Below are 25461 nucleotides of genomic sequence, written 5' to 3'. Positions count from 1 at the left end.
CTCACATGGTGAATAAACTGCGACAATTCTGATCCCAATTCCTCCAACTGCCAAATCTACCCACATCGTTCTCTCATTTATGTACAATAGTTGAGTGCAATAGTATTCCTGATGAACAAACCTACCCCATACTCTGTCCTTCCCTTTTTAACACCTGTCAAGTGCACTTTATAATCTCCTATCTATTCCTTGTTATCTCCCCTTACCCGAATATCACTTACTCCTAGCACATCCATATGCATCCTCTTTGCGTACCCAGCCAGTTATACTTTCTTTCTCCCATAAACCCCATTAATATTGATAGTTCCTCATCGAATTCCATTTTGTTCGCCAAGTTGTTTCCAAGGAGTCCCTCGCCTGTCAAATGGGAGTTGGACTCCGTTACTCCCGTAGGTCCGAAGCTTGCTTAAAATGTTCCGAGTTCTGTAAATTCGTGAAGCACGATGCTACCCTACCTACATACATAGGTCGAGTCATAAGTCATGGCAACTCTCTATATATTTCTTTTTTACAAGATATTAGAATAATTCCGTATTGACGGTTTTCACTTTACAATGGTGAAAAAATGAGTGTATAATCCTAATTCAATACATCATATATTCCATCATTAGATGGAGTAAACAAATTCAGACATGTTTTGGCTTGTTTGAGCCATCTTCAGTGAAAAATGAGGGAGTTGAAATAATTTACATAAAACAAGTTAAAAAATGCCAAAAAACATAATGAAGGAACAAATGAAAAAACAAACAAAAGAGAGACTAGACGGAAACAAAATTAACACAAATATACAACATTTACATCATTATGTGGAGCAAAAAACAACTCACTGCGACAAACAGGTGTTAATACAGAAATAATCATTGAAACTAAAAACTGTGTTAATGGATGTTTCTTACCTTCAATTAAGAAATTTTTCCCACACTCAATCATTTAGTTCATCATGAGTACTCTTCTTGTTCTCACTACAATTAATCTTTCTCCCCTGCATCAGTAATAGCAACAATTTTTGTCGATTTGGAAATAATTCCTTAGCACTTTTGCAATGTACATCAAAACTTACCGTGATGAAGAGTTCGTAGCAGATTTTACACTCAAATTCTTCCCTCATGGTGCTGCCAACAGTGCGGATGATATCCTCTGTAGCAGTCATGCACGTGGTGGAGGCATTAACTGAAGCCTCGAGTTCTTCTTGTAGAGCTAGAAAAGAAATACTAATGTTACTAATTTCAATGAGAAAGCATCACACAGTTCAGAATGTAATTTCTGGTTCTATGGAGTTCCTACAAAGTCTGCAACTATTTGAGACTCTCACGTACATTGTTACAGAGCATCTCATAAGGTGTGAAATCATCATCATCATCAATGTCCCACTCCAGTCGCCCGGGTGTGGTTAACAAGCCTCCTCCACTTCTTTCTCTCCTTCCACTTTTCCTCCTCCATTACTTCTGCTACATCCAATCCAGCTTCTCTAATGTCCTTCCAAATCTGATCCATCCACCTTCTTCTTGGCTTCCAACTGGTCTTTTTTAATTAACTTCTCTTTCCAATTCCCTTCTTGCTACCCATTCCTTTCCCATTCTTTTTACATGTCTGAACCTTGTTTTTTGTATGTTCTGTAATAACGGTTCTATATTTAGCACTTCTCTGATTTTAACATTTTGAATTCTATCTCTTCTTGTCTTTTTAACCGATGTTGTTAAAAATTTCATTTCTACTGCTTGGATCTTACATTCTTGTCTCTTAATAATTACCAGCGTTTCTAGTCCGTATGTTACAACTGATATGAAGTACTGTTTATATAATGTTAATTTTGTTCTCTTGGGAACTTTGTCATCTCATAAAAGCTCTCTGACTTGATGATAAAATGTTGTACCTTTACTTAGTCTGTTATTAATTTCAGGATTGATTTCATTACTTCCATTAATAATGCTACCAAGATATGTGAACTGTTCCACATTCTCTAACCGTTCTCGTCTGTATTCACTTGGCTTCTCTTTTTCTCTTTTCCACAGTGCATGACTACAGTTTTTTTTTTTTTACTAATTACCATTCCAAACTCCTTCACTTTTTCATTCCAAATGACCAGTCTCCTTTATACTTCCTTCTCTCCCTTTCCTCAAATCACCACATCATCTGCAAATACGAAGGCATTCACTTCATCACCACTGATACTCTGTTTTACACGTTTTATGATTTCATCCATCAGTATAATAAACAATAATGGCGAGTGCACTTCCTTGCCTGAGATTTTTTTTGGGGGTATAAAATATTTCAGAGTCACCACTACCCACTTGTACACTGCTTTTACTCTCATGATACAACATTTTTATCTTGTTAATTAATGATTTTGGTAAGATTCCTTTTCAGTAGGCATTCCCATACATGTTTTCTCTTAACTGTATCATACGCTTTTTCCAAATCCGAAAATATGAAGATGATTTATTGTTCCTTTCCAGATGTTTTTCCATTATTGTTCGCACTGTAAATATGAAGTCTATTGTTGATCTAAGCCATATTGCTCTTTCTCTAACTGTGTTTCTATCATATCCCTCAGTCTTTTGTCTATGAATTTCTCCATTATTTTTGGCCATGTGATAATAGGGTTATACCTCTATAATTTCACATTTCTTCCTATTTCCTTTTTTGAACAGTGGTACAATGCTTCCTTGTTGCCAATCTTCAGGTATCCTTTCATCCTCCCATATGGCATTGAGGGCTTGGTGTAGCCAACGTAATCCAATGCTTCCTGCTGCCTTAATCATATCAGCACTGAATTCGTCTTTTCCCCTTGCTTTACCTTTGGTCATTGTTTTCACTGCCCTTTCAAGTTCCAACCATGTTATCGGATTCTATTCTTTTTCTCCGTCTATTATTTCCATTTTCTTATCTCCTTCTTTCCTCCGACAAGTCATCCTCGTTATAAAGTTTTTTTAAATACTTTGCTATCACCTTCTGAAGACCCTTTTCATCATGTACTATGGATCCATCTTCTCTCTCTAATGCCTTGATTTTTCCTTGATTTATTCTTTATGATTTTATTACTCTGTATAATAGTTTCTGATTTCCTCGACTACCTTGCTCAATTTTGTTGGTAAACTCTCCCCAACATTTCTACTTTTCTTCCTTGATACTCCTCTTTACTTGTAGTTTCAATCTTTTGTATTCTACATGTAACCTGTCTATCTTATTCTCATCCCTCTGATACATATTTTGCTTTTCCTTATCCATTTCTTTCTTCACCTCGTTGCTTTATTTTATTTATTTTTATTTTTATTTTGTCTGTCCACCACCATGTCTCCTTTCCCTTAACCTTTGCTTTTGTTTTCCCCGCATGCCTCAATTGCTGCTTCCACAAATGTCTGTCTCAAAATGTCCCACTCTTCTTCTCCACTTTGTATTTCCGTGTTAGGCAACTTCCTTTTTATACAATCTTGGAATGCCATTATTTTATCCTCCTCCTCCAATTCCCAAATCCTAACCTTTGGTTTCTTCAATATAATTTTAGGGATTTTTACTTGTTTTAATTCCACAATTAATAATCTGTGATCACCTTCCATACTTTCACTGGGGATTATCTTCGTATTCATGACGTATCTTCCCCATTCTCGGTCTGTTATAAAATCGATGAGTGTTCCGTACTGTCCATCCCAACTATATCGGCTGATATTATGGCTATTTATCTTCATTCCAACAGTTTCTCTCCATCTTCATTTCTATTGCCATACCCATGTGGGCCCAGAACATTCTCATATCCCATTCTATCGGTTCCCACATGAGCATTCAGATCTCCCGTTATCATGATCTCATCTCCAACAATATGTGTTCCCAGTTCATTGAGGAACTCTTCTTTTTCTTCCATGCTACATCCTGTCTGTGGAGCATACACCTGTGCTATCTTCAGTAGTTTCTTGTTTACATGTATGTGCATTACTATAGTTCTTTCATTTACATACTCAACTTCAGCTATTGGTTCACTACAAATCCCACTCCAGTTCTTTTCTCGTTACTGTTACCCATCCAGTACAAGGTGTACCCTTCTCTTAGTTTCTTCATTCCTTTCCCTTTCCATTTTACTTCACTTAATCCCAGGATGTCGAGTTTTCATCTCTCCATTAGGTCAATCAATTCATTTTCTTTCCCATTCATTGTTAAAATATGTATTGTTCCAAATCGGGTTTTGTTCTGTGATCTAACACTTGCACGATCGTCAGATTTACCATCATACTGTACAACTGTAGTCAGAGACTTGTCTATTCCATTTCCATTTTTAAACTTCCATCCGAGGCTTGTATTATAGTTGAAAGCAAGTACAAATGTACTCATCTGCTGACCTACTAAGCCTAATGCATCTGAGGATTTTCTTTTGGGGTTTACTCCCTCAGCCTTTGAAGATCCCTCTTCTCCACAAGGCAGTGGTTTCCTGTTCTAATTTTCCCCAGAGAGGATGGGTTGCCTCATCCACCATCTTCGCCATTCCGAAGGTCTCCTTCTCTGCCTAAGGTGCTGTTCACCTGTAGCCCTGGGTGTGGGTTCCACGTTATACCCTGCGAGACTGGGTCCTTGCCTGAACTTAGCTCTCCTTCACACCAGCCTACTGATGTGGAGGATATCCACCTCCGCAACGTGGATGCGCCAGACAAGAATTACTCATGTGAAGTATACGGAAGGCGACACTCTGTCCCTTGAGCCGTGTTAATGGTTTATGTATGATGCCACAATCAATGGCTGTGAAAAAATGTGTGTGAAAAAGGATGCAAATTTGTTATTAATGGCCCTTCACATTAAAAAAAAATCACAAATAGGGCAGAAACCAGAGGTTGCCTTATGGAAGACAAGTTTCTTCACATAGAAGTGATGGATGCTAGAAACTATTCAATAAATGTTCCGTCCTATAGATTTGTAGAATATATTCAGATTTTTTTTAAAAGTCAAAGTCATTTTATTTTCAGTTTCGACTTAGCTTGAAAGAAAAAGTCACAACTGAAAAATTGTGATATTCTTAGTCTGTGTTATGAAATAACTCCAACGGTGCATACTTTTATGAGGGGTGATTTAGGTGCAATACGTCAGCATGGGGACAAAATTCATCTTACTTCATACCCAACCCCAGTAGGGAAACAGGACAAGGGTTGGACACACACACACCTAAACATTGATGATAATACCTAAAATTTATCGATTAAATTGCTTGGCTCTTGAACATTACATTTTTTTCTTTTTCTAGACCCCAAACTTTGCGTGAAAATTGGTAGTACAGAGATTAAGGAAGATGGTGTATAAATTATGTTGGGCATCCTTCATCCCAGTTGGCCCACGTACATAATTGCCTATTGTGCCATTTCACCGTTCTATAGTTGCAGTTTTAGGAATAAAAATGGCGTTTCAGTCATTAAAGGATCAATATAAAAGCAATTAACAGCGGTACGAGCCGAAAAGATAATAATTTCAACCGGCAGTCACCGAAAGAACCATTCTTAGAAGGCGGTGAGAAAAGAATGACAGAAGCGGATTATTTAAACTGATTATTAAAGAAGAGACTTCCATTAGAACACAAAAACTCAATCCAGCACTGCAGCAGAAAGGACGGAATCGTGTAAAGAAACGAGTTAGATATCTGATTTTATAATCAATTATTGAAGAAAAATTAAATCCGCGACAGCCCGCTCAACGTCAACTGTAGGTTGACATATATACGCGAAATTTAAGACCAGCGATAAGGAAACGTCAAGCTTGGTTCAGTTACTACGTCACGGTTGAGCTCGGAAGCATTATATTTTGTCCGATACTGCACACCGTAGAGAGCGGAATTCAACTGGCTATAAAGTGCAATTCTAAAAGCACAGAAAATTTACATTCATCCAACAAGCAAGAGAGTTGACAAATAATAGCACATTTAGAGCTGTTATAGTTAAATATATTCCTTTATCATTGGCAGTACGAAACGAATTACAGCATGTCAATATCAACTAATGCATTGTGTTATTCTGTCCCTGACGTACTGAAGACCACTATGATGTTCTAAGAGGCTGAGACAGAGACTACTCCGACTATGGTGGCGCTTCACGAGATTGATGACCCAGGAGGGTTGGTAATCAGCTGAGAGGACGAGATGAACCCGATTACCTAAGCCGAACAATGGAGCGAGGCCTACCATTCCCGATGAACAACAGCGAGATGGGAGACACTACCCAATAAGCAAAGTTAAGTCCCCTATGAGTCGTTTCGTAAGTAGAAAACTTTATTTTTTTGGCTATGTGTAACATGATTTGTGACATTGTGCGTGCGTAGATGATATTCAAGTGTAGTTACAAGGAAGTAGGTATTCATCTGAAGTTACCGTTAATGCCATATATAGGCGTAAAATACCAGTGAATGCCGTTCGCAAATTTATCAATGTGGTGTTAGAGAAAGCGATTGATATTTTTAAATCGTTGTCAGTGAAGTATTAGAGTATTATATGAAGGTTAATATACATGTGTGATGGCTTTAACAGAATAACAAGCGTGGAGATCGTATTTAGGGAACGTTTACGACGAAGTGTAGTAGCACAGTTTAATATTGTGATGCACTTTTCTTTGATACTATAACGGTAAGGATAATGTTTTATATGTGTAGGTTATGGCACATATGCAGCGTATTTGATGAAATGAGTGCCTGTGACGCACTAATATGAATGCTACGTGATATTTGAAGTGATAAATAGTGAATGAAATAATAATATGAGTTGATAGTAAGTTATGATGGTGATAGTTATTGTTATTTGGAAAGTTGGTCATAGTATTCTTCCGAGAGATGATAGTATGTGTAAATTGCGCATGCTAAGGTATATATTGAAACGTACTGTTTTCAATTGCTGTTTTTATTCCCTGATATACAAAATAGGTTAGGATACGATCTCAATGCCATCAATACAGAGTTATTTGAGTATGTAGGATCATCAGAGGAGCCAAGAGGCCAATAACGTTAATATTTAGGCCTTCACTGACTTATCTACAATCATTTTCAAATATTCTCACATACGGCAACTTAATTTATGATTTTATGGGAACAGTTTGACACATCACTGGTAACTTAGTCATTCATGTTTGGACTTTTAGATGAAGGTAGAGTCTTCTAATATGCCAATGTTTCCAATTATGGTATAATTTGTTGGAAAGTTAGTTAAATACACTTGGCAATGCTACATTTCAGCCAGATACGCACTTTAATTGAATTTCAACCATGAATTAAGATGATAATTGAGTGAGTTAGCCACATAAGCCTTATGATAGAATTAATTTGAGATTAATTACGACTTAAAGTGGACTTGAATTTGCTTATATGGAGATCAGACAGCATGAAATATGAAACGATTATGGAAATTTTCAAACTTATAAATTAGTGGAAATCCTAAGAAAACAAACATTGCTTTCTCACACGATTTTCTTACTGTGCATGGACACGGATGTTAAGTTTTCAGCAAAGTGATATTCATTTCACTAGTCACGTGTGAATTAAAGACCAAATGATAGAAATTTTGGTAACTTTGAGGAACAATCCAGCTCACTAAGAAAAGATTCCAGATCTTAATTAATTAATTAATTATGGTATTTTCACTGCGTTTTTTACATTCTTAATTGAAACCATAATTTGAAATGTTGTATATAGTAGGGAGTATAATTTTGTTTTCATTTAAACCAATTGGATGCATCTAATTATTTCAACTATATTGAATAATTTTTCACTTGATTATATATAATTTAATTTTTCTTTTTCATTTGATTTTTACGCCTAATATTTTGACAGGCCAGAATTAGCGTATCGATGATTGAGGCCTGGTTTCCAATTACTTGTTAAAGGTTTTTCAAACCTGTTTTTCTTTCATTGCAACATAATTACAGCGCATAGAGATGCTGATTGCGTTATGAAACTACCTACGTTATATGAGACAATTTCTAACAATATTTTACGTAACTTTTAAATGATACTTAGACTGATTTGCCAATAAAAGTTGAGTAGTGAAACCATAAAATTCTTTTAATGCCTACTTAGAATAAGAGCTAGATATAAGGCTATAATGACTCAATTTCTGATTGCTATTTCGATAGCAACATGCACGAATTCCTTGAAATGCCGTAATAACCTGGATTTTGCGATAAATTTCGGCGACATGCGAGTATGGTATCCGACTGATAGCGTGTTGGAGACGTCCTTCTGCGTAGGTTGAGATTTACCATAGACCATCGGCATACTTTCTCACGCGGAACCCACAACCCAGCAATGTTAAACAGATGGAATCGTTATCAAGAGCTAGTCTGGAACACATGTATCCACACCTGGACGCGGGAACGGTGCACTATGCTATATACAAGGCCAGGAAATGCAAGCAGTTATGCGCTAAACACGATGCTCCATGAAGTTCCACTCTAGCTGTTTAACTCAATAGTGATATTATATATAACGGTTGTTTTAATGAATACTTTTATAAAATGGTTTACTGTTGTATTTCGTTTTATATTGTGCATCTCATGCGAGAATATGTAAGCCCATTTTGCTTCATGTTTCCTGTTGCTTCTTGACAAGGTGATAAGGCAAGTACTGTATGGACGCCTTCAGATAGATCGATGGTTGGTAGTAAGCATTTTAAAGAAGACGATTATAATGCGAGCACAACTAGAACTTTTTCCTCATAAATCTGTACCCACCGGACGAGTTAGGAGCCCGCGGCTGTGAGCTCGCATCCGGGAGATAGTGGGTTCGAGTCCTACTCTCGGCAGCCTTGAAGACGGTTTTCCGTGGTTTCCCATTTCCACACCAGGCAAATGCAGGGGCTGTACCTTAATTAAGGCCATGGCCGCTTCCTTCCAACTCCTAGGTCTTTCCCATCCCATCGTCGCCACAAGACTTATCTGTGTCGGTGCGACGTGAAGCAAATTGTAAAGAAAAAACAACCTGTACCTTCAGTGTTGACAGCACAAACACCTCCAAAACAACGACAGCCTCAGTATCTCTTAAGAAAGTGTATGCAGTTTTTCTCCTATCTGTGAACATGAGGCAAAAGTAAAAGAACACAATTTTCACCCATTTTAAAGCCATTACTTAGGAAGTCCTTTCCAATGAACCTGCGGAGCACTACAATTAACACCATTAAGCAGGAAAACTTTCAGGATGAACAAAACTGAAAAACTGCCTGTGTGTCAAAATGAATTACAGACTGGAAAATTTTGTATTTTGTGATAGCCGCAAATTTTGAAGAGAATTTCAACTGAAAATGCGAATAATGCAAAATTAGCAAATACTTGCGATTTTGTGGGCAATTAATTATAAATACATTATTTTTTACCGATAACCGTGTTTAATTACAGAAAAGCATCCAGAACTCGATTGTCAACAATTATTATCGATCAGCATTAACGGAATTGATAATCAATTTATACAATAGTCATACAAGTTTTCTGAAAGACACAAGATGCAGGTCATTTTCTTCCCGAGTTTCTGGTTTTTTACAACTTTTCTATCGATTATTTCTCAAAAGGTATATTGGGACAACACAAGACGCAAGATGTGTGTTTCCACTTCCCATCACTCCTGCTTTAACTTCGTCGTGCACAAGGTGAAGAGAATAAGTCTGCATTAATCGGTGAGGTTATGGTGCACACGGCTATAAATGCTCATCAGAGCCATGGATTCATTGACAGTGTGTTGCAAATTGTGCAACTACAGAGCTTGGTGGGAAAAGGAGGACAGGATTATAAAGCATGTTAACAGTGAAAAACGCATAACAATGTGACGAGAAAATTGTATCACTGTTGGTGGTCCATCTCGATCTCAAACAAAAGAGACATCTGCAAACACCGCAAAACTTCCAAAGATCACTTTTCAATAAGAACAAAAATGAAATGGCGTATGGCTTTTAGTGCCGGGAGTGCCCGAGAAGTTCGGGTCACCAGATGCAGGTCTTTTGATTTGACACCCATAGGCGACCTGCGCGTCGTGATGAGGATGAAATGATGATGAAGAGGACACATACACCCAGCCCCTGTGCCAGCAAAATTAACCAATTAAGGTTAAAATTCCTGACCCTGCCGGGAATCAAATGCAGAACCCCTGTGACCAAAGGCCAGCATGCTAACCACCTAGCCATGGAGCTGGATTCAATAAGAAGAGTTGAAGTGTTTACAAAAGCAAATATCCAACTAGCAAAGCTCAAAAACCAAGAGTTACAAGCACGGGTTACAGATTTTTTGAATGAAGAGCTGGCATGTTTGAAAACTTACATGAGAAATATTTACCAGGTAAGTAAAATGTACCTAACTGAACCACCCAATCGGTATTACTTTGTATCCGGGACTCATAAATACAACACTAAAGTGAGTGGACACAATGAACAGAACTGTCATTAGCGAACTGGAAGTAGTGATCCGAGCAAACCAAATGGCAGTGACAGGTTAGAATAGGTGTGTTAGTAAAAGAGGCCCATAGGTCGCCACCTTTGCGATCTCCCAACGAGACATCAAGTTTTGGTCCAGGATTCAATTCTTTGGTTTACTTCCCTCTAGGGGCCATTCTTTCGATACCACCATGCGCCATGTTGGGATCAGAGCATCCTGGTCACCAAAACAGCACCATTACTGACAAAATGGGGTGTTGTGTTTTCCAGCTGAATATGAAAGGAAGCTGTTTGTTGCTGTGCGAACCTACAATGTGCCGTCAGTGTCAGTGCTCCACACAGGATCCATTACGAGTGGTTATAGGGGATCGTCTTAAGCTTGTGCTTAGTTGGTAACTTCACCGTATTGACAAACATTCACATTAATAAGAAAGTAAAATGAAGGTCCGCCTATTCAATACCATTTAATATGTAACATCACTTATACAATGGGACCGGTTTTTATCACGAGCGTTTATTCCATTCCCCCCCATTTTCAGACCTGTTTCCTCAGAAGCAGTGTTGCCAACTCATAAATCTTTTCTCTGCTAAATTTTAGTTGAAAATCCGCTAAATTCTGCTAAATTTCGAACTGAAGCAAAATAGCACATACCACCTGTTTTAATAAAAGAGTAACTCAACACTCACCAGTTGCAGAACAGAACTTCATCATCTTCTCCTCCACGCATTATACGCTCTGAAGCAGATGTGCTGGGTTGAGGTCCTGTGATTTTTCAAAATATATGCTGGCAGTTCACAGCAGCAAAATACATACGGAAATTTTTAAATCTATTTCGAAAGTTATTTTTACTTTCATTACCGTTTTCATTGTTTTTGATAAGTGCGGAAAGAAATAATGTCAAACAATTTCGCATTTATATTGCACTGCCAAAAGATGCACCGTCCGTGTTTGGGATAAATCGGAAGCGCAACCAACTAGTCTTTTAAAGTTTAATTATTTCAATACTCTTTATGAAATATCTGACTACTTTTTAACCTTTTATTTCGACATACTGACGTACCCAAAAGAACCTGATGTCAAAAGAAACGGGATATCATTCACGACACTACCCAGCGTATCAACAGTACAGTAGCGATTGTAACAAATTCTGACTGAGGCTGTGGGCCACAGCTGGTCTGGAAAATTAGTCGTAGTATGCATCGTAAGTTCAATACAGCGGGAATAAACAGACTATTGTACCGTAGTAAGTTCTATATTATTTTTTTCTCCTGGTGATGAAAGGTGATATTGTTACAGCTGAAAATCGCTGAAAAAGATTGAAAATCCGTCAAAAAGTCCGCTGTCCGCTAAATGGAAAATTTATCCACTGTTCTGTTTAAAAATCCGCCAAATTTGGCGGAAAATCCTCTGAGTTGGCAACACTGCTCAGAAGGAACCTTACTGACAAACAGCTTGTCAATTAAGATTTTGACTCAATGGTTTTGCTAGGTCCCTTCTATCAAATAATTGAATCGTACCATCTCAAGTCTACTCACTGTGTACACAGCTGTGTTGCATTTGATGCAACTCTCAATGATACATGTTACTCAGCAAGGCAGACTTTTATCAACTAAGCACAGAAGATGGTTATTTGAATTTTCAACACCTGTGCAGCATCTAAGCTCCAATGTACATGTACAGGGGTTACTTATTACGACTGTTCATTTTAGATTAATACTGCTGGCAATGTCGCACATGACAAAGTTCGACTAGTGGACTTTTAATTCACTAATTGTAGTAGTATTATAGAGTGAGAGATTTTTTGGCCCTTTTGTAAAATAATTTGTAGTATGTACATATTTTTAAAGAGATAATTTGATTGTATTTGCACTATATATTGTCAATTTTAGTCCATGGCTGGAGATGACCCATAATGGGGTCATATGGCAACAAGGAGAAGTCTACATTTTTGATTACAATAAAGTTTAAATATAGTATAAGGGGCGATCAAAAAGTTTCTGTTCGACGGCCGTACAGTCATGAATTGGGATAGTAATCAGGTAAAATCGCCGTGAGCAATGAGGCACTCATCCTACCCACACGGAACTTGGTGCACCATTCGACAGACATGCTGCCCCATACTCAGTCTTCATTCTCCAATGAATGTCCACGGTGTTTGTCCTTTGGCAGCCAAGAATAGAACTGTTTGGCCACATTTGGTAATAACGTCGCCATAGTTGACGTGGCAGCATTTAACGCACGCATCTGGGCACGAGACAGCTGCCACACTAATCCGTTAGCCTACATGTCCGTGCTTACATATCTGCATCGGAGTCGCGCTACGTTGCACGTCCGCTGCAACAATGCCCTCAAATGGAAACTTTTTTGATCACACCTTATATTTACACTTAAGTCTCAGCGTGGGGATTAAAGGAGGCAAAGCTTTTTCCTTCACCTGTCCTTACTCGGTGAAACAGCTGGTTTGATGCTGTCTGCTATTTAAATGGCTACTTTCAACACATTGTCACATTTTTCAACTCGTCTGGTATGAAAGATATCAACAACTGTGGCATTAACTACCTGAAGGACCTGACTGACCGGGAAGTGAACAGACTTCATTCACATATGATCTTTGTCAGCAATCGTGCAGTTGAGACGGTTGAGCTTCTTACTGAATTGGATGGATCTCAGTATCCCATTATATATGCCGTAAGAGAGCTGAATCCAATTACAACAAGCATTACATAGTTGATATGTACAAATATGTATATAACATTTTCTGCCATTTGTGGTGTGAATACCTTTGTCAAGCTCACTCGTTTACATAAAGCTGCATGCAAAGGAGTTCATTCTTCACAGTATAAACCCTAACCGCAATTTCTCAAGCTCTGTATCCTAAAGATATCATCTTGAATAACAGGAAAGCAGCTGAGCTTGAGAAACTGTTTGGTGCATCAATTCTTTCACAAAAGGAAATCTGGAAAGACAAAAATAATGGCCTTCAAGGGAAGAGAACAGATTCCTAGTAAAATATGTATAGATAATACAACACTGGAAAGAGTAAATGTGTTCAATCATCTCGGGTACAACTTATCGTGCCGGCCCCGTGGTGTAGGGGTAGCGTGCCTGCCTCTTACCCAGAGGCCCCGGGTTCGATTCCCGGCCAGGTCAGAGATTTTCACCTCGACCTGAGGGCTGGTTCGAGGTCCACTCAGCCTACGTGATTAGAATTGAGGAGCTATCTGACGGTGAGATAGCGGCCCCGGTCTAGAAAGCCAAGAATAATGGCCGAGAGGATCCGTCGTGCTGACCACACAACACCCTGTAATCTGCAGGCCTTCGGGCTGAGCAGTGGTCGCTTGACAGGCCAAGGCCCTTCAAGGGCTGTAGTGCCATGGGGTTTGGTTTGGTTTGGTACAACTTATCATACCTGTTACAGATACAAGAAAGATTTGTCGAACTTTGGAAAAAAATTGGACAGTGAAAAGAAAAGGGAAGTGCCTCTAACACAAAATGAATATGACTAACCACACGGGCTAAGTCATGCGAAATTAAATTATTAATTTTGATAAAGATACATGCTAATTTTTCCAGTCCCTACCTGTAAGGTAGTATTAAAGCCATGTTTTTGCTGGAACAGCTGCAAGTATGTGAGAAGAAGAAATGTAAGTACCAAGAAAACACAATTAAAATTTGTGTCCTTCTCTGTACTGACTGTCCAGTGGGCTATCGATTACTGCGGGATCAAAGTATCTTGCACGTACCGCACCCCAAAATTCTGAAGACATGTGTGGGTTCTCAAAAGGGGAGACTTTGTGATACAAAGGCCAAAGGCAGGCATTTATACGAGTGGAGGCACATGCTTCCCCGAGTGCACCGTCACTGCATTGTCCTACATAGGAGGCTTGCAGTGGTTCACCAGCGTCTTGGAAAGGTGTAGCAGTCCAACTGATGAGCCCACTGCTACACTGGGGCAAAACGCTGGTAATTTTACGATTGAAAAAGCCTGAAGAGCTTAAATATTTAAGATGATCACGTTGATCAAAGTAACATTTACAACAGAGAAGCACGAGAATGCAAAAGTAGGCTCCCTTATCATTGACGAGATGGCTATAAAGCCCAGGCTTGTTCCTCAGCGTGAGCGATGTAGACGAACTAGCCAACGAGTTACTTTGCATTCTATTCAAAGGGGTGTCCTCTTCCAACAGAAATTCCAGTGTTGTTTTATGTATTCTTGATCGATGCTCACTTCTTACCTTGGAGTGTGAAGCTTGTGTGGGAATCCAACTCCTCTTGATGCTGTCTCTGAAATTAAAAACAAAGGTACCATTTTACCCTCTCCCATTTTGTGCTTAATAACACAAATGTTATTTATGATTCAAGTTAATAATCACATAAGCATCAGCAGCAGAATACTATGGAGAATCGTTGATCCGCTCCATGGACACATGCAGAGGAGATTCCAGAGCACTGGTTCAAGAAAGAGGACCTGGGTTCACAAAAGAAAGGATCTTCTAGAACAAGTGCTACAAAGTGGTCTGAAGAGTAAAGAACTGCATTCTCCACCAAGGTGCCAGATTTCCTATCTGTTGTTTTCTTAGCCTTTTCTTAAATGGTTGCAAAGAATTTGGAAATTTATTGAACATCTCCCTTGGTAAATTATTCCAATCCCTAACTCCCCTACCTATAAACTCTCACTGCTCACCACCCTCTAGGACCCCGGTACCACCTAGGGATGATGAGGTGAATAACCTTACCCATCAGGGTGAGAGTAGAAGAGAGAGGAAAGAGAGAGAGAGAGAGAGAGAGAGAGAGAGAGAGAGAGAGAGAGATAGAGACCCTGGCGAGAAGGTTGCTAGCGTGTCCGCCCCAGAATGGGAGTAATAGCGAACACGAGGGAGAATGAAGGGCACAAAAAGAAGGACAACAAAGGTACAATCACAATATAAAAAAACAAGAAACCATAGAAAAACTTACCGGAAGCAGCGGAGGAAGACGACTTAAGGCCGTGGAAGTTAATGCACAAGAAAATCGGTGGCAGTGCTCCACCGAACGTGGCGAATGAAAACCAGCATTTACATGAAGTTAAAAAAATTTTTAATGAAGGGCAAATTGTAGGTAACAAACCAAGTCATTAAGTTGATAAAACCTATATTTATTTTAAGACGTAAAGCCAAAATGTAAATAAAATCAACGTAAAGTTGAAAGGTGGAAAAGGTAATTAACAATAAATAGAATAAAACAGAAAATACCCAGGTATGGTTTAAAAGGAAAATTAATTCATTATTAATTAACAATTAATGGTAAATAAATACTCTTTAACAGATAATAAATTGAAAATTTTATGAAAACAACAAAGAAAGAAAGGGATGACCTCCGTACCTAATAAAATGTGTTCAGAAAACAACGGAAAACCAATAGACTTCCTTACATAAATACTACCTTGAAATAAAATGTGATCGATCACGGATAGTTATTTAATAAAAAACTAAGTTAACAATTATTCAATAAAATGGATCTTCAACGCGGCCGCTTCTCATAATTACCAAAATTAAAAACGTTCAGTTTTCACCAAGGACAGTTTCCAAGACATATGGAATTTCACGTAAAAACAAAACTCCTTCGGGGCAAGAAAACAGTAACACAACGTTAAAGGGCGGTCGAAATTAATAAATTAACTTAAAACAGAGAACGATACACTCAACTCAGAAACAAATACTTCTAGATGCACACCGGCTCACACGCCAGACAACATTAAAACCCGACAACAATCCACACACCAAAACGTTGCCAAGGTAACCAGCAAACAAAAGCAACGCCTCCAAAAGGAGGAAAACTGGGAAGAGAAAATAAATGTTAATTCACCCAAAACCCCAGAAGGGGGAGGGGAGAAGAAAACATACCAAACGAATTAGAAAACAAAACACAGAAAAGTAAACAGAAAGCCGAAGAAGGTAAGGCTCACTACCTTGGAGACTGTACCTTGGTTTACAAGGAAAGTAACAATTTAAAGTGCCAAAAATAATTCGTTTAAATTTTAAATTAATAATTCCAATTTAGTTCACGGTGAACCTTCCACATTACTGTGATTAGTTGCCGAAACTGTTTTTCAGATTTTCGATACCACACACGCAAATAGGTATTAATTTAACGACGAAGTCCAAATATTTATTATTATTATTATTATTATTTTTCCAGAAATCTTCGAAAATATCAAAATCCTCTTCAGGACGACGTTTAAAATGATTTCAAACACTGGTACATACCTTTGGTGATGAAGAAATGAGAGGAATTTAAACCTGACATTGTTGACGAAGAAATACAGTCACACGACCGGCATCCAGACCTCGTTGGGAAGTATCCAAACGAAAAATAAATCCAAAAATATGATCAGAAGAAATGGCAGGAGGTCTCCAACTAGTTCATACGGGGAAAATCCCCGTTAACGTAGAGATTACGGTGGTTTCCTGGTACTCCACCACTCCATGACGCCGGACACAAATACACACACGCTCGACATGGCTGACTGAAGCGAACAGAGTGTCGCGTCGGCAAGCGAGGAGGAGACAAGTTTTGCCTGGTAGTAGCCCAGCGCATGCGCAGTTATGCTCAACGAAACACAAGGCTAGACAATGGCCCGCTGTCTACCGTAACTTTAAAAAAGGTATGCTGGCGTAAGCCGTTTGACACCAATATTCTAGGCCACAGGGCCAGTTCAAAATGGTAATAAGGGGGAGGCTCACATTATTTAATATTGTCTCAGCCCTCCCGCCCCGAAACGACGACAAAATCTCATGCACATGCCATCAATGATGTGGTGGTCACACATATACTAAATTTGGGCGAAGTAGTCCAACAGAAAACGACCACCAATATTAACTAATTTTAGTTAGGAGTTCACATGACCAGGTTAATAGTCCAAGATACAGTTCCATATCACATAGTTTTTAGAAATAATTGGCGGGGTGCGATCAACATCAGTGTCCAGAAACGTTAACCGAGCACTCGGAAAATCACCAGAGTAATGTTTGTCATCAAATAGAGAGCACAATGACCAGAGTTCGCCAAATATTCAGTTTCACCCAATACACATTGTTTCAATGCATCACACAATGATATAGTTTATGACACATGACGCAGTTCCCCTTGAGGTTTGGCAACTCTCACACTAATCACAGATATACTGACCAAAATTAAACAAAAACCACATGATTATAAGTCCACGCATCCAGGTTATTTTCTCAAGCACGGTGGTAAATTAATTTTTAATGCACGAATACCTTTACAAGTCTCCTTTGATATTAAGGAAATGCATGATCTTGTGTTGCAAAGGGAGACAACAGGGGAAATGAAACGCACCGGAAAACCCGAATGGGGGCAAAACCACAAGAAGAGGGAGGAAAAAAAAAGCAAACCAGGAAATTAAAGTAGGTGAGTATTCAGTTACAGGATCCACAGATCCGCCAATTAACTTTACATAAGCTAGTTACCAACAAACTAGCTGAAGCCCAGAGCTTTCCACTTGGTCCGATATAGTACCGAAGGAAAGGAAGGGTCCATACAACGACAATTAAGAAATCAAAGGGAAACTACATAAAATATACCATGTTACTCTGCCACGAAGGACACTTAACCATGACACGAAGAGAAACAATTAACAAGAACGCATAGACACATAGGGTACAATCCAACACATAATACCAACTAGGACTAAGACAGATATCCCGAAGGATCATGAACATAACGGAAGGGAAAGCAGTAAAATTACTCAAGCATAAATCACCCACAAGAAAAATATATAAGTAAAGGTACAGGACCACTCCAAAGAATAGACGTCCTTGGAACATATGGTTTAGAATAGCAGGAGTTAAACTAAGAGGACACATGAATGACCTATCAAATTACACTTTTAGATATTGGAGTGACACACACACAACCACAGAGTGGCGAACTCGTCAATCGGTCCAAGGGTCAAGAACGAGGGGTTGAGCAAAATACAAACCACACTGGGATCGGCAACTTATCCTCGTTCACCAACAAAACACAGGAAAGGACTCAAGCATAGAAAACTAATTTTTAAACAGACCAACGGAAAACCATCAGAGAGAAAGGACGCAGAAACCACTCGAGTTACAGAGGAGTAAGACAGGCAACAGTAGCATCAATGGGCAATCAGGAGACTCCTATAGGTTACCAGATGGAAAAATCGCGATCAGTCAGTCATCCATAACGGCCACATCAAAGTACAACTACAAGAAAAATGCACGGGGCAACGTGGTACAGAATAGTAACCACAAACCTAATTCTGCGTGAGGAAGAACAAGTCGAAAATCCCAGAGCCAACAGATAACTAAGCATTGCCCACCTGAAGGTGTACTTCCTCGGAGTAGTGGATACCAAACCAACAGCCAAATCTACCGCGACACAGAGGTAAATAAAAGGACAAATCACATCCCAACCAAGGTGTCTTGACAGCCAAACAACGTAATCCAAAACACGATTACCTAAATAATGACAAGGTTATTCATAGAGAGATAAAGGATAGCTATCCTCAACGCGTGCTCACAGACCACAACCCAACATCACAATACAAAGCAGAAATTACAACAGCAAACCAGGTACAGATTAAGGACTAGGTCCATCCCACAGAAGCACAAAAGGAGAAATATCCTCAGGAAGGAAGTCCGACAGTACCACCGAAAACTCCACACGCCAACCAGTAGATAAGGAAAATTACACTACGTTACCAACCGTCCACAATTCAAAAGGATCCAAACAACCCACAACAACATTACCAAGTTACAACACAGGAGATACAACCATAATCCTGGCAGGAGTGCACCAACCGAACGCCCACAGAAAAAATCGCAGACAGATTTTCTACATAACCCCAAAACGACCCCCAAAATCAAAGGTTAGGAAGATAAATTCAGCCCAAAAACCCATTACAGGAAAAATAATATAGAGGGTTCACGCATAGAAAACCACTTTTAGAACAGCCGCGAAGGGTGCCCAAAAGGAGGAGTGTCAGATCACTCGATCATGGATGAATACAAACATCAGTATCCAGAAAAGAAACACCTTTAAGACACGCGGTCCATGCAGAATGCAAGCAGGGAACCTTTCCGACACCAATAGATCGAAACACACCACAATCAGAAATCGTACAATACTAAAATGGCACAAATAGCAACCCAATCATGACTAAGCACCACACATCTTCAAACACCCGCACACAATGAAAGGATGACAAAATGGTAAACACTCAGGCACCAGACACACTCCCTTACATTCCATCTCAAGCACACCATAGCTCAGCAATGATTAAGTCACAAGATGATCGAAGGGTTCAGCGGAAGGAATCCGATGCGGAGCCACAGAAGAAACAAGTCTTTGAAATTACATAAGCCTAGAGAAAACAGAGGAACAACAAAGCACAATTTAAGTTAGATGTCATCAGATTTCCTCAATGGAACTTCGGTAGCGCACTACATAAGCATAAGGTTATACAACGGGGATATCTATTTCCAAGGTATTAATACCACCATCACGAGACAATTAAGGAAAGACAATTTCTAACTACGAGGATCCACACCTAGAAACAGTAACATACAAGAAGTACTAAATTAGAATCACCAACACGAGACACAGAAAGGACCAGATTGACTCGCTCGCCATCCCACAGTATGTGTGCTAAATTCACTAACGATACAGGTCAGTTACCAAAGGTGCATCCATCCAGCGGAAGATGCGGTACAATTTGCCAGATCAACCGGGTTTAATTTGAGAAACATGAACGCGCCTGATACGCTTTGCTACAGGGTCACTTACCAAAATAGAAACGGGAGACAAGAACTCCAACACAGTGCACGGGCCTGGTACCTAGGGGCAAGTTTTGCCGAAAACTTATTCACGGCCTTACTCATTGGGTAGCACTTAACATACACGAGATCACCAACATTGAATTTTGACGGTTTCCTGCCTTTATCGTACTGCCTTTTGACCTTTTCGTATGATACAGCTAGATTCCTTTTTGCTTCGTTCCAGATCTTTTGAACATCATTAGGCCTAGATAGGTCTGGGAGGAGATCCTCAATACATAGCAGGTTAGACATAGGGGAGTACGGAGTATAGCAAAACATTAAAGACATAGGCGTCTTACCATGGGACTCATGAGTAGCGGAATTGAAAGCATGGGCCAACCAATGCAGACAGGAGTCCCATTTGGACTGGTTGTCGTGATGATACGCTATCAACGCAGATTTTAAGTTCCGATTCAACCTCTCTGCATAAGAAGGATTAGGATAGTATGGAATAGTGGTGACATGTGAAATGCCCAACTCAAACAGATACCTTTTGAAGGAGTTACTGGTGAAAGAACTAGCGTTGTCAGATACTAAGAACTTAGGTGGGCCAAATGATGCAAAGATGGAATTTAGACAGGAGATAGAGGTACGTGAATTAGTGGACCTGGTGGGAAAGATCCAACAGAACCGGGAGAAGGCATCTATACAGACAAAAATGTGGGTGTTTCCCAAGGAAGATCGGGGGAGGGGTCCTACGAAATCTATGAACAGTCGTTCCATGGGGCGCGAAGCTTGTGATGAAGACAATAATCCCACCCGGTTATTCAAATTAGGTTTGCTGATGGCGCAAGATTTACAAGATTTGACCATGTTCCTGATATCGCTATCCATTTTCTTCCAAACAAAGAATTGTCTGATTTTCAAACGAGTTTTGAAATTTCCTAGATGACCGCCAAGGGGTGAACAGTGGTAATACTTGAAAATGACAGGTACCAGAACTTTAGGAATGACAATTTTGGAATTATGGTCCTTGCGACCCTTACAACAGAGAACACCCTTAGATAAGGAGTAAGGTTTTACTTCGATCCCGCTACTGATTGTATCAATGATCCTTTTCAGATCCGGATCAGTTTTTTGATGATCTCCAATTTCTTGATACAGCAACGGGGAATCGGTGAGGATGGCACTAACTCCAACCGTATTGACAGCAAGCTCATCGACACACGGGTTGGCTTCCGCACAAGGATTACCTTCAAACATCCTGCTCAAGCCATCGGCAATGACGTTCTCAGACCCACGAATGTGGCGAACATTGAAATAAAGGATGAGATCCGTAATGCCCATCTGGTTATCCTACCGGTCCTTTTGGGTCGGTTCAACACCCAAGAAAGAGCCTGATTATCCGTTTCCAGATCAAAGTTGACGTGTTCAATGAAAGATCGAAATTTCTCCAGTGCAAACAGCACAGCTAGACACTCTAGTTCATAAATGGAGTACTTAGACTCCAGATCATTGAGGACCCTGGATACGTAGGCCACGGGCCTACGCCCATCTTCATGTTCTTGTAACAGAACGCCAGCAATAGCACGCCCGGAGGCATCAGTTTGGACAATGAAACGTTTCTCAAAATCAGGAATAGCTAACAAAGGTGCATTAATTAGTGCGACCTTCAATGAATTGAAAGCTTCCTCCTGGGCTTTACCCCAAGTAAATTTTACATTCTTTTTCCTAAGGTCGTTTAACGGGGCAGCCACTTCAGCAAAGTTAGGGATGAATTTTCTAAAGAAATTGACCATACCAATGAATCGAGCAACGCCCTTGACATCTTTGGGAGGTGGAAAATCCCTAATGGCTTGAGTTCTGGAATGATCTATGGAAACGCCTTCAGAAGAAACTACATGTCCCAAGAAAGACATGCTGGGTCTGGCGAAAGCTACCTTTGATAACTTCACTGTAAGGCCGGCTTTCCTTAACCGTAGCAATACTTCCCTAACGTGCACCATATGTTCCTCGAAGGTATTCGAATAAATTAATAAATCGTCCAGGTAATTAAAGACATAGCTGAACTTAATGTCAGAGAGAATGGAATTTAACAACCTCGACAACACAGCTGCTCCACAGCTGAGTCCGAACGGAAGTCTGAGGAACTCATACAAGTTCCAGTCGGTGATGAAGGCAGTGAGGGGAATTGATCTCTTCGATAAAGGCACTTGGTAATAAGCCTGGTTCAAATCCAGGACAGTGAAAAATTTCGCACCTGAGAACCATCCAAAACAAGTATGAAGGTCGGGTAGGGGAATAGATTGGAGTACAATCTTACTATTTAGAGCCCTATAGTCAATCACAGCACGATAACCACCAGAAGGTTTGGGTACCAAGAACACAGGGGACGCATACGGGGAAGTCGAAGGTCTGATCACTCCGTCTCTTTCCATTTGCTCAATGATTTTCTTTAATTCCAACATACGGGGTGGGGAAAGGCGATAAGGAGGGGATCGAACAGGCTGCAGGTCAGACAACTCAATGTCATACTCGAGTACGTCGGTCAAGCCTAACTTGCTAGTGAACACATCGGGAAATTCCCTGCAAAGATCACGAACTTGCCGTGCTTCGGCATCTCCTAAATGATTCAGGTCAAGCCGATCGATGTCACTAGACTCATCTGACTCAGGGTAACCCGCACACAAAACTTTAGGCATTTTCAAGGGAACGTTAATCAATTCAAATTTCAGGTCAGGAGAAAATTTAAAAAAGAAATTTCGACACTGGGGATCCAAAACGACACCGGCCCAAGATAGAAAATTGGTACCCAGAATAATGTTACATGATAAATTGGATGTCACCAAGCACTTGATCTTCCAAGTGAAATTCCCAATCCTCAACTTGACCTTCACAGTCCCCAAAATATTTAAAAACTGACAATTAGCCGAAACGCATCTTAGATTAGTGGGTTTTATTTCCGGAAGTTTACACGAAGATTTCTTTTGACAATACCAGGCATAATTCATCAAGCATACTACGCTTCCAGTATCAAGAAGGGCATCTACGGGTTCATTGTTGACCTCGACAAATGTGCACATGCCAGAGGAGGGGGCATGAGCAGAAATACTATTGCACCTTGGGGGACACACGGGTCTTTTACGAGATTCAGGGTTTACAAACTTAGAATTGGCAGACTTTGCCCTTTCCCTTTCTAGTCATTGATTACCATTTCTGTCTACCAAGGGGCAATTTCTTTTAACATGCTGTCTAGAGCCACAGGAATAGCAAGCGCCTGGACCACGTCTAACGTCAGGGCAGGAATTTCTTAGATGACTTCGGGACCCACAGTTGTAACATTTACGGGCATTCACTACTTTAGGTGTTGACGGAAGGACAGGACAATTGGTAGTAGTAGGGGGAGGGAAATTCACAGGTCTGGAGGCATCCCCATGTTTGACATCTTCAGCAAAGGAACAGGCCTCTTCCAATTCTTGAAAGGTAGTAGGGCAACGGGTTAAGGAAAGATAAGAGCGGTACGCAGGAGATATTCCTTTTAAAATTCTAGATACCATTTCACACTCTGGCACAGAAATTCTAAAAACCTTGCAAAAGAATCGCAGATCCAGCACATAAGTTAGCAAGTTCTCATGCAGGAACTGGGTCCGGAAACAGTGTTGGGGCACAAGACTTTGGAGAGCAAGAGAGGGAATAAATTTGGAAAGGACAAGTTCATGAAAGGTGCTAATCGATAAATTTTTAGAGATAGCTTCAGAAATTTCTCTTTTTAGAATCCCTTCACAATGAGGAAAGAGGACGCGGAAAATCCCCAAATCATCGACTGAGTACACATTACCAGTCTCGGTTAACTCCACCAGAAACCGTAGGAATCGAATACACTCATCGATAGAATTTACAGAAAAGGACTTCACTCCCCGAAAAACTTCCTTTAAACAGTTAGGCGATGACGCCGAATTTAGCTTAGAGACTAAGGTTTCCAGTAAAGGAGCAGTCACACAACACTGACCTTGGGCATGGGTCGAGGACGCAATTTGGTGGGAAGTGACACTCAGGGTAGGTACAGTAGGGTTAAGTCCAGTAGAAATAGAACAATTCTCCATATCTCTGTTAATCAACAGCAAATCTAAATCAGAGGTGATCCCAGAAACCACCGTTAACAATCTAGCACATTCTGAAACGAAAACAGAATCAGGCTTAATGGATAATATATCCTGAATTGGGCCCGAGTAGTGGTCAGCTCTGGCCCTCAGCCGGTTTACTTGGGCTTTGGACGGAGGCAATTCAATAAACTCTTCACGAATAATGTTAATTTCGTTAAGATTGTCACAGATTAGGTTAAGGTACTCACCCACTCGACTCCTGTCAATAGAAAATACATTAATGGGGACCTGGGAGTTGGCTGATAGCAAGGCAGCGCACTCAGCGACAGTACGGGCAGGTTCAAGGCCACGAATGGATAACTTGTACTCCAATTCGGCACGACGCAGGAAGGAGGGGTTCGTAACGGCACGCGCCATGGTAGCAAACATGGAACAAAATAATCAAAAAAATTACACAAGATCCTTGCACTCCCTTTTACAATAGTTATTGACAACAACACTTTTAGTTTTTTAATTTTTGATTTCCATCCGCCAACATTCGCCACAGCACTGCACCGAGCAAGGGTAGGAGGGGAGGAAAGTTAGGCTGCACAAGGCAGAAACAACAGAGATTAGGCAGCAGAGCAACAACAACAACAACAACAAACAACCACCGCTCTGCTACCACTCTCACCGCTCACCACCCTCTAGGACCCCGGTACCACCTAGGGATGATGAGGTGAATAACCTTACCCATCAGGGTGACAGTAGAAGAGAGAGGAAAGAGAGAGAGAGAGAGAGAGAGAGATAGAGACCCTGGCGAGAAGGTTGCTAGCGTGTCCGCCCCAGAATGGGAGTAATAGCGAACACGAGGGAGAATGAAGGGCACAAGAAGAAGGACAACAAAGGTACAATCACAATATAAAAAAACAAGAAACCATAGAAAAACTTACCGGAAGCAGCGGAGGAAGACGACTTAAGGCCGTGGAAGTTAATGCACAAGAAAATCGGTGGCAGTGCTCCACCGAACGTGGCGAATGAAAACCAGCATTTACATGAAGTTAAAAAAAATTTTAATGAAGGGCAAATTGTAGGTAACAAACCAAGTCATTAAGTTGATAAAACCTATATTTATTTTAAGACGTAAAGCCAAAATGTAAATAAAATCAACGTAAAGTTGAAAGGTGGAAAAGGTAATTAACAATAAATAGAATAAAACAGAAAATA

The 25461-nt window shown here is 40.1% G+C and overlaps 1 protein-coding gene across 4 annotated transcripts in view; it reads right to left on the bottom strand.

Moving 5' to 3' along the window:
* LOC136881297 (E3 ubiquitin-protein ligase rnf8) overlaps positions 1 to 25461 on the bottom strand; it is a 101448-nt gene that overhangs the window by 13941 nt on the left and 62046 nt on the right. For all 4 annotated transcript variants that reach the window (XM_067154097.2, XM_068229122.1, XM_067154095.2 and 1 more), the window contains 2 exons: positions 14606 to 14654; positions 1061 to 1197 (listed from right to left, as the gene is read on the bottom strand). In XM_067154097.2, the coding sequence (XP_067010198.2) occupies positions 1061 to 1197; positions 14606 to 14654 (186 nt within the window). The remainder of the gene's footprint in view (positions 1 to 1060; positions 1198 to 14605; positions 14655 to 25461) is intronic.

Source organism: Anabrus simplex, chromosome 9 (genome assembly GCF_040414725.1).
Source record: "Anabrus simplex isolate iqAnaSimp1 chromosome 9, ASM4041472v1, whole genome shotgun sequence".
In the NCBI taxonomy this organism is placed as follows: Eukaryota; Metazoa; Arthropoda; class Insecta; order Orthoptera; family Tettigoniidae; genus Anabrus; species Anabrus simplex.
This window is presented reverse-complemented; position numbering and strand designations above follow the sequence as displayed.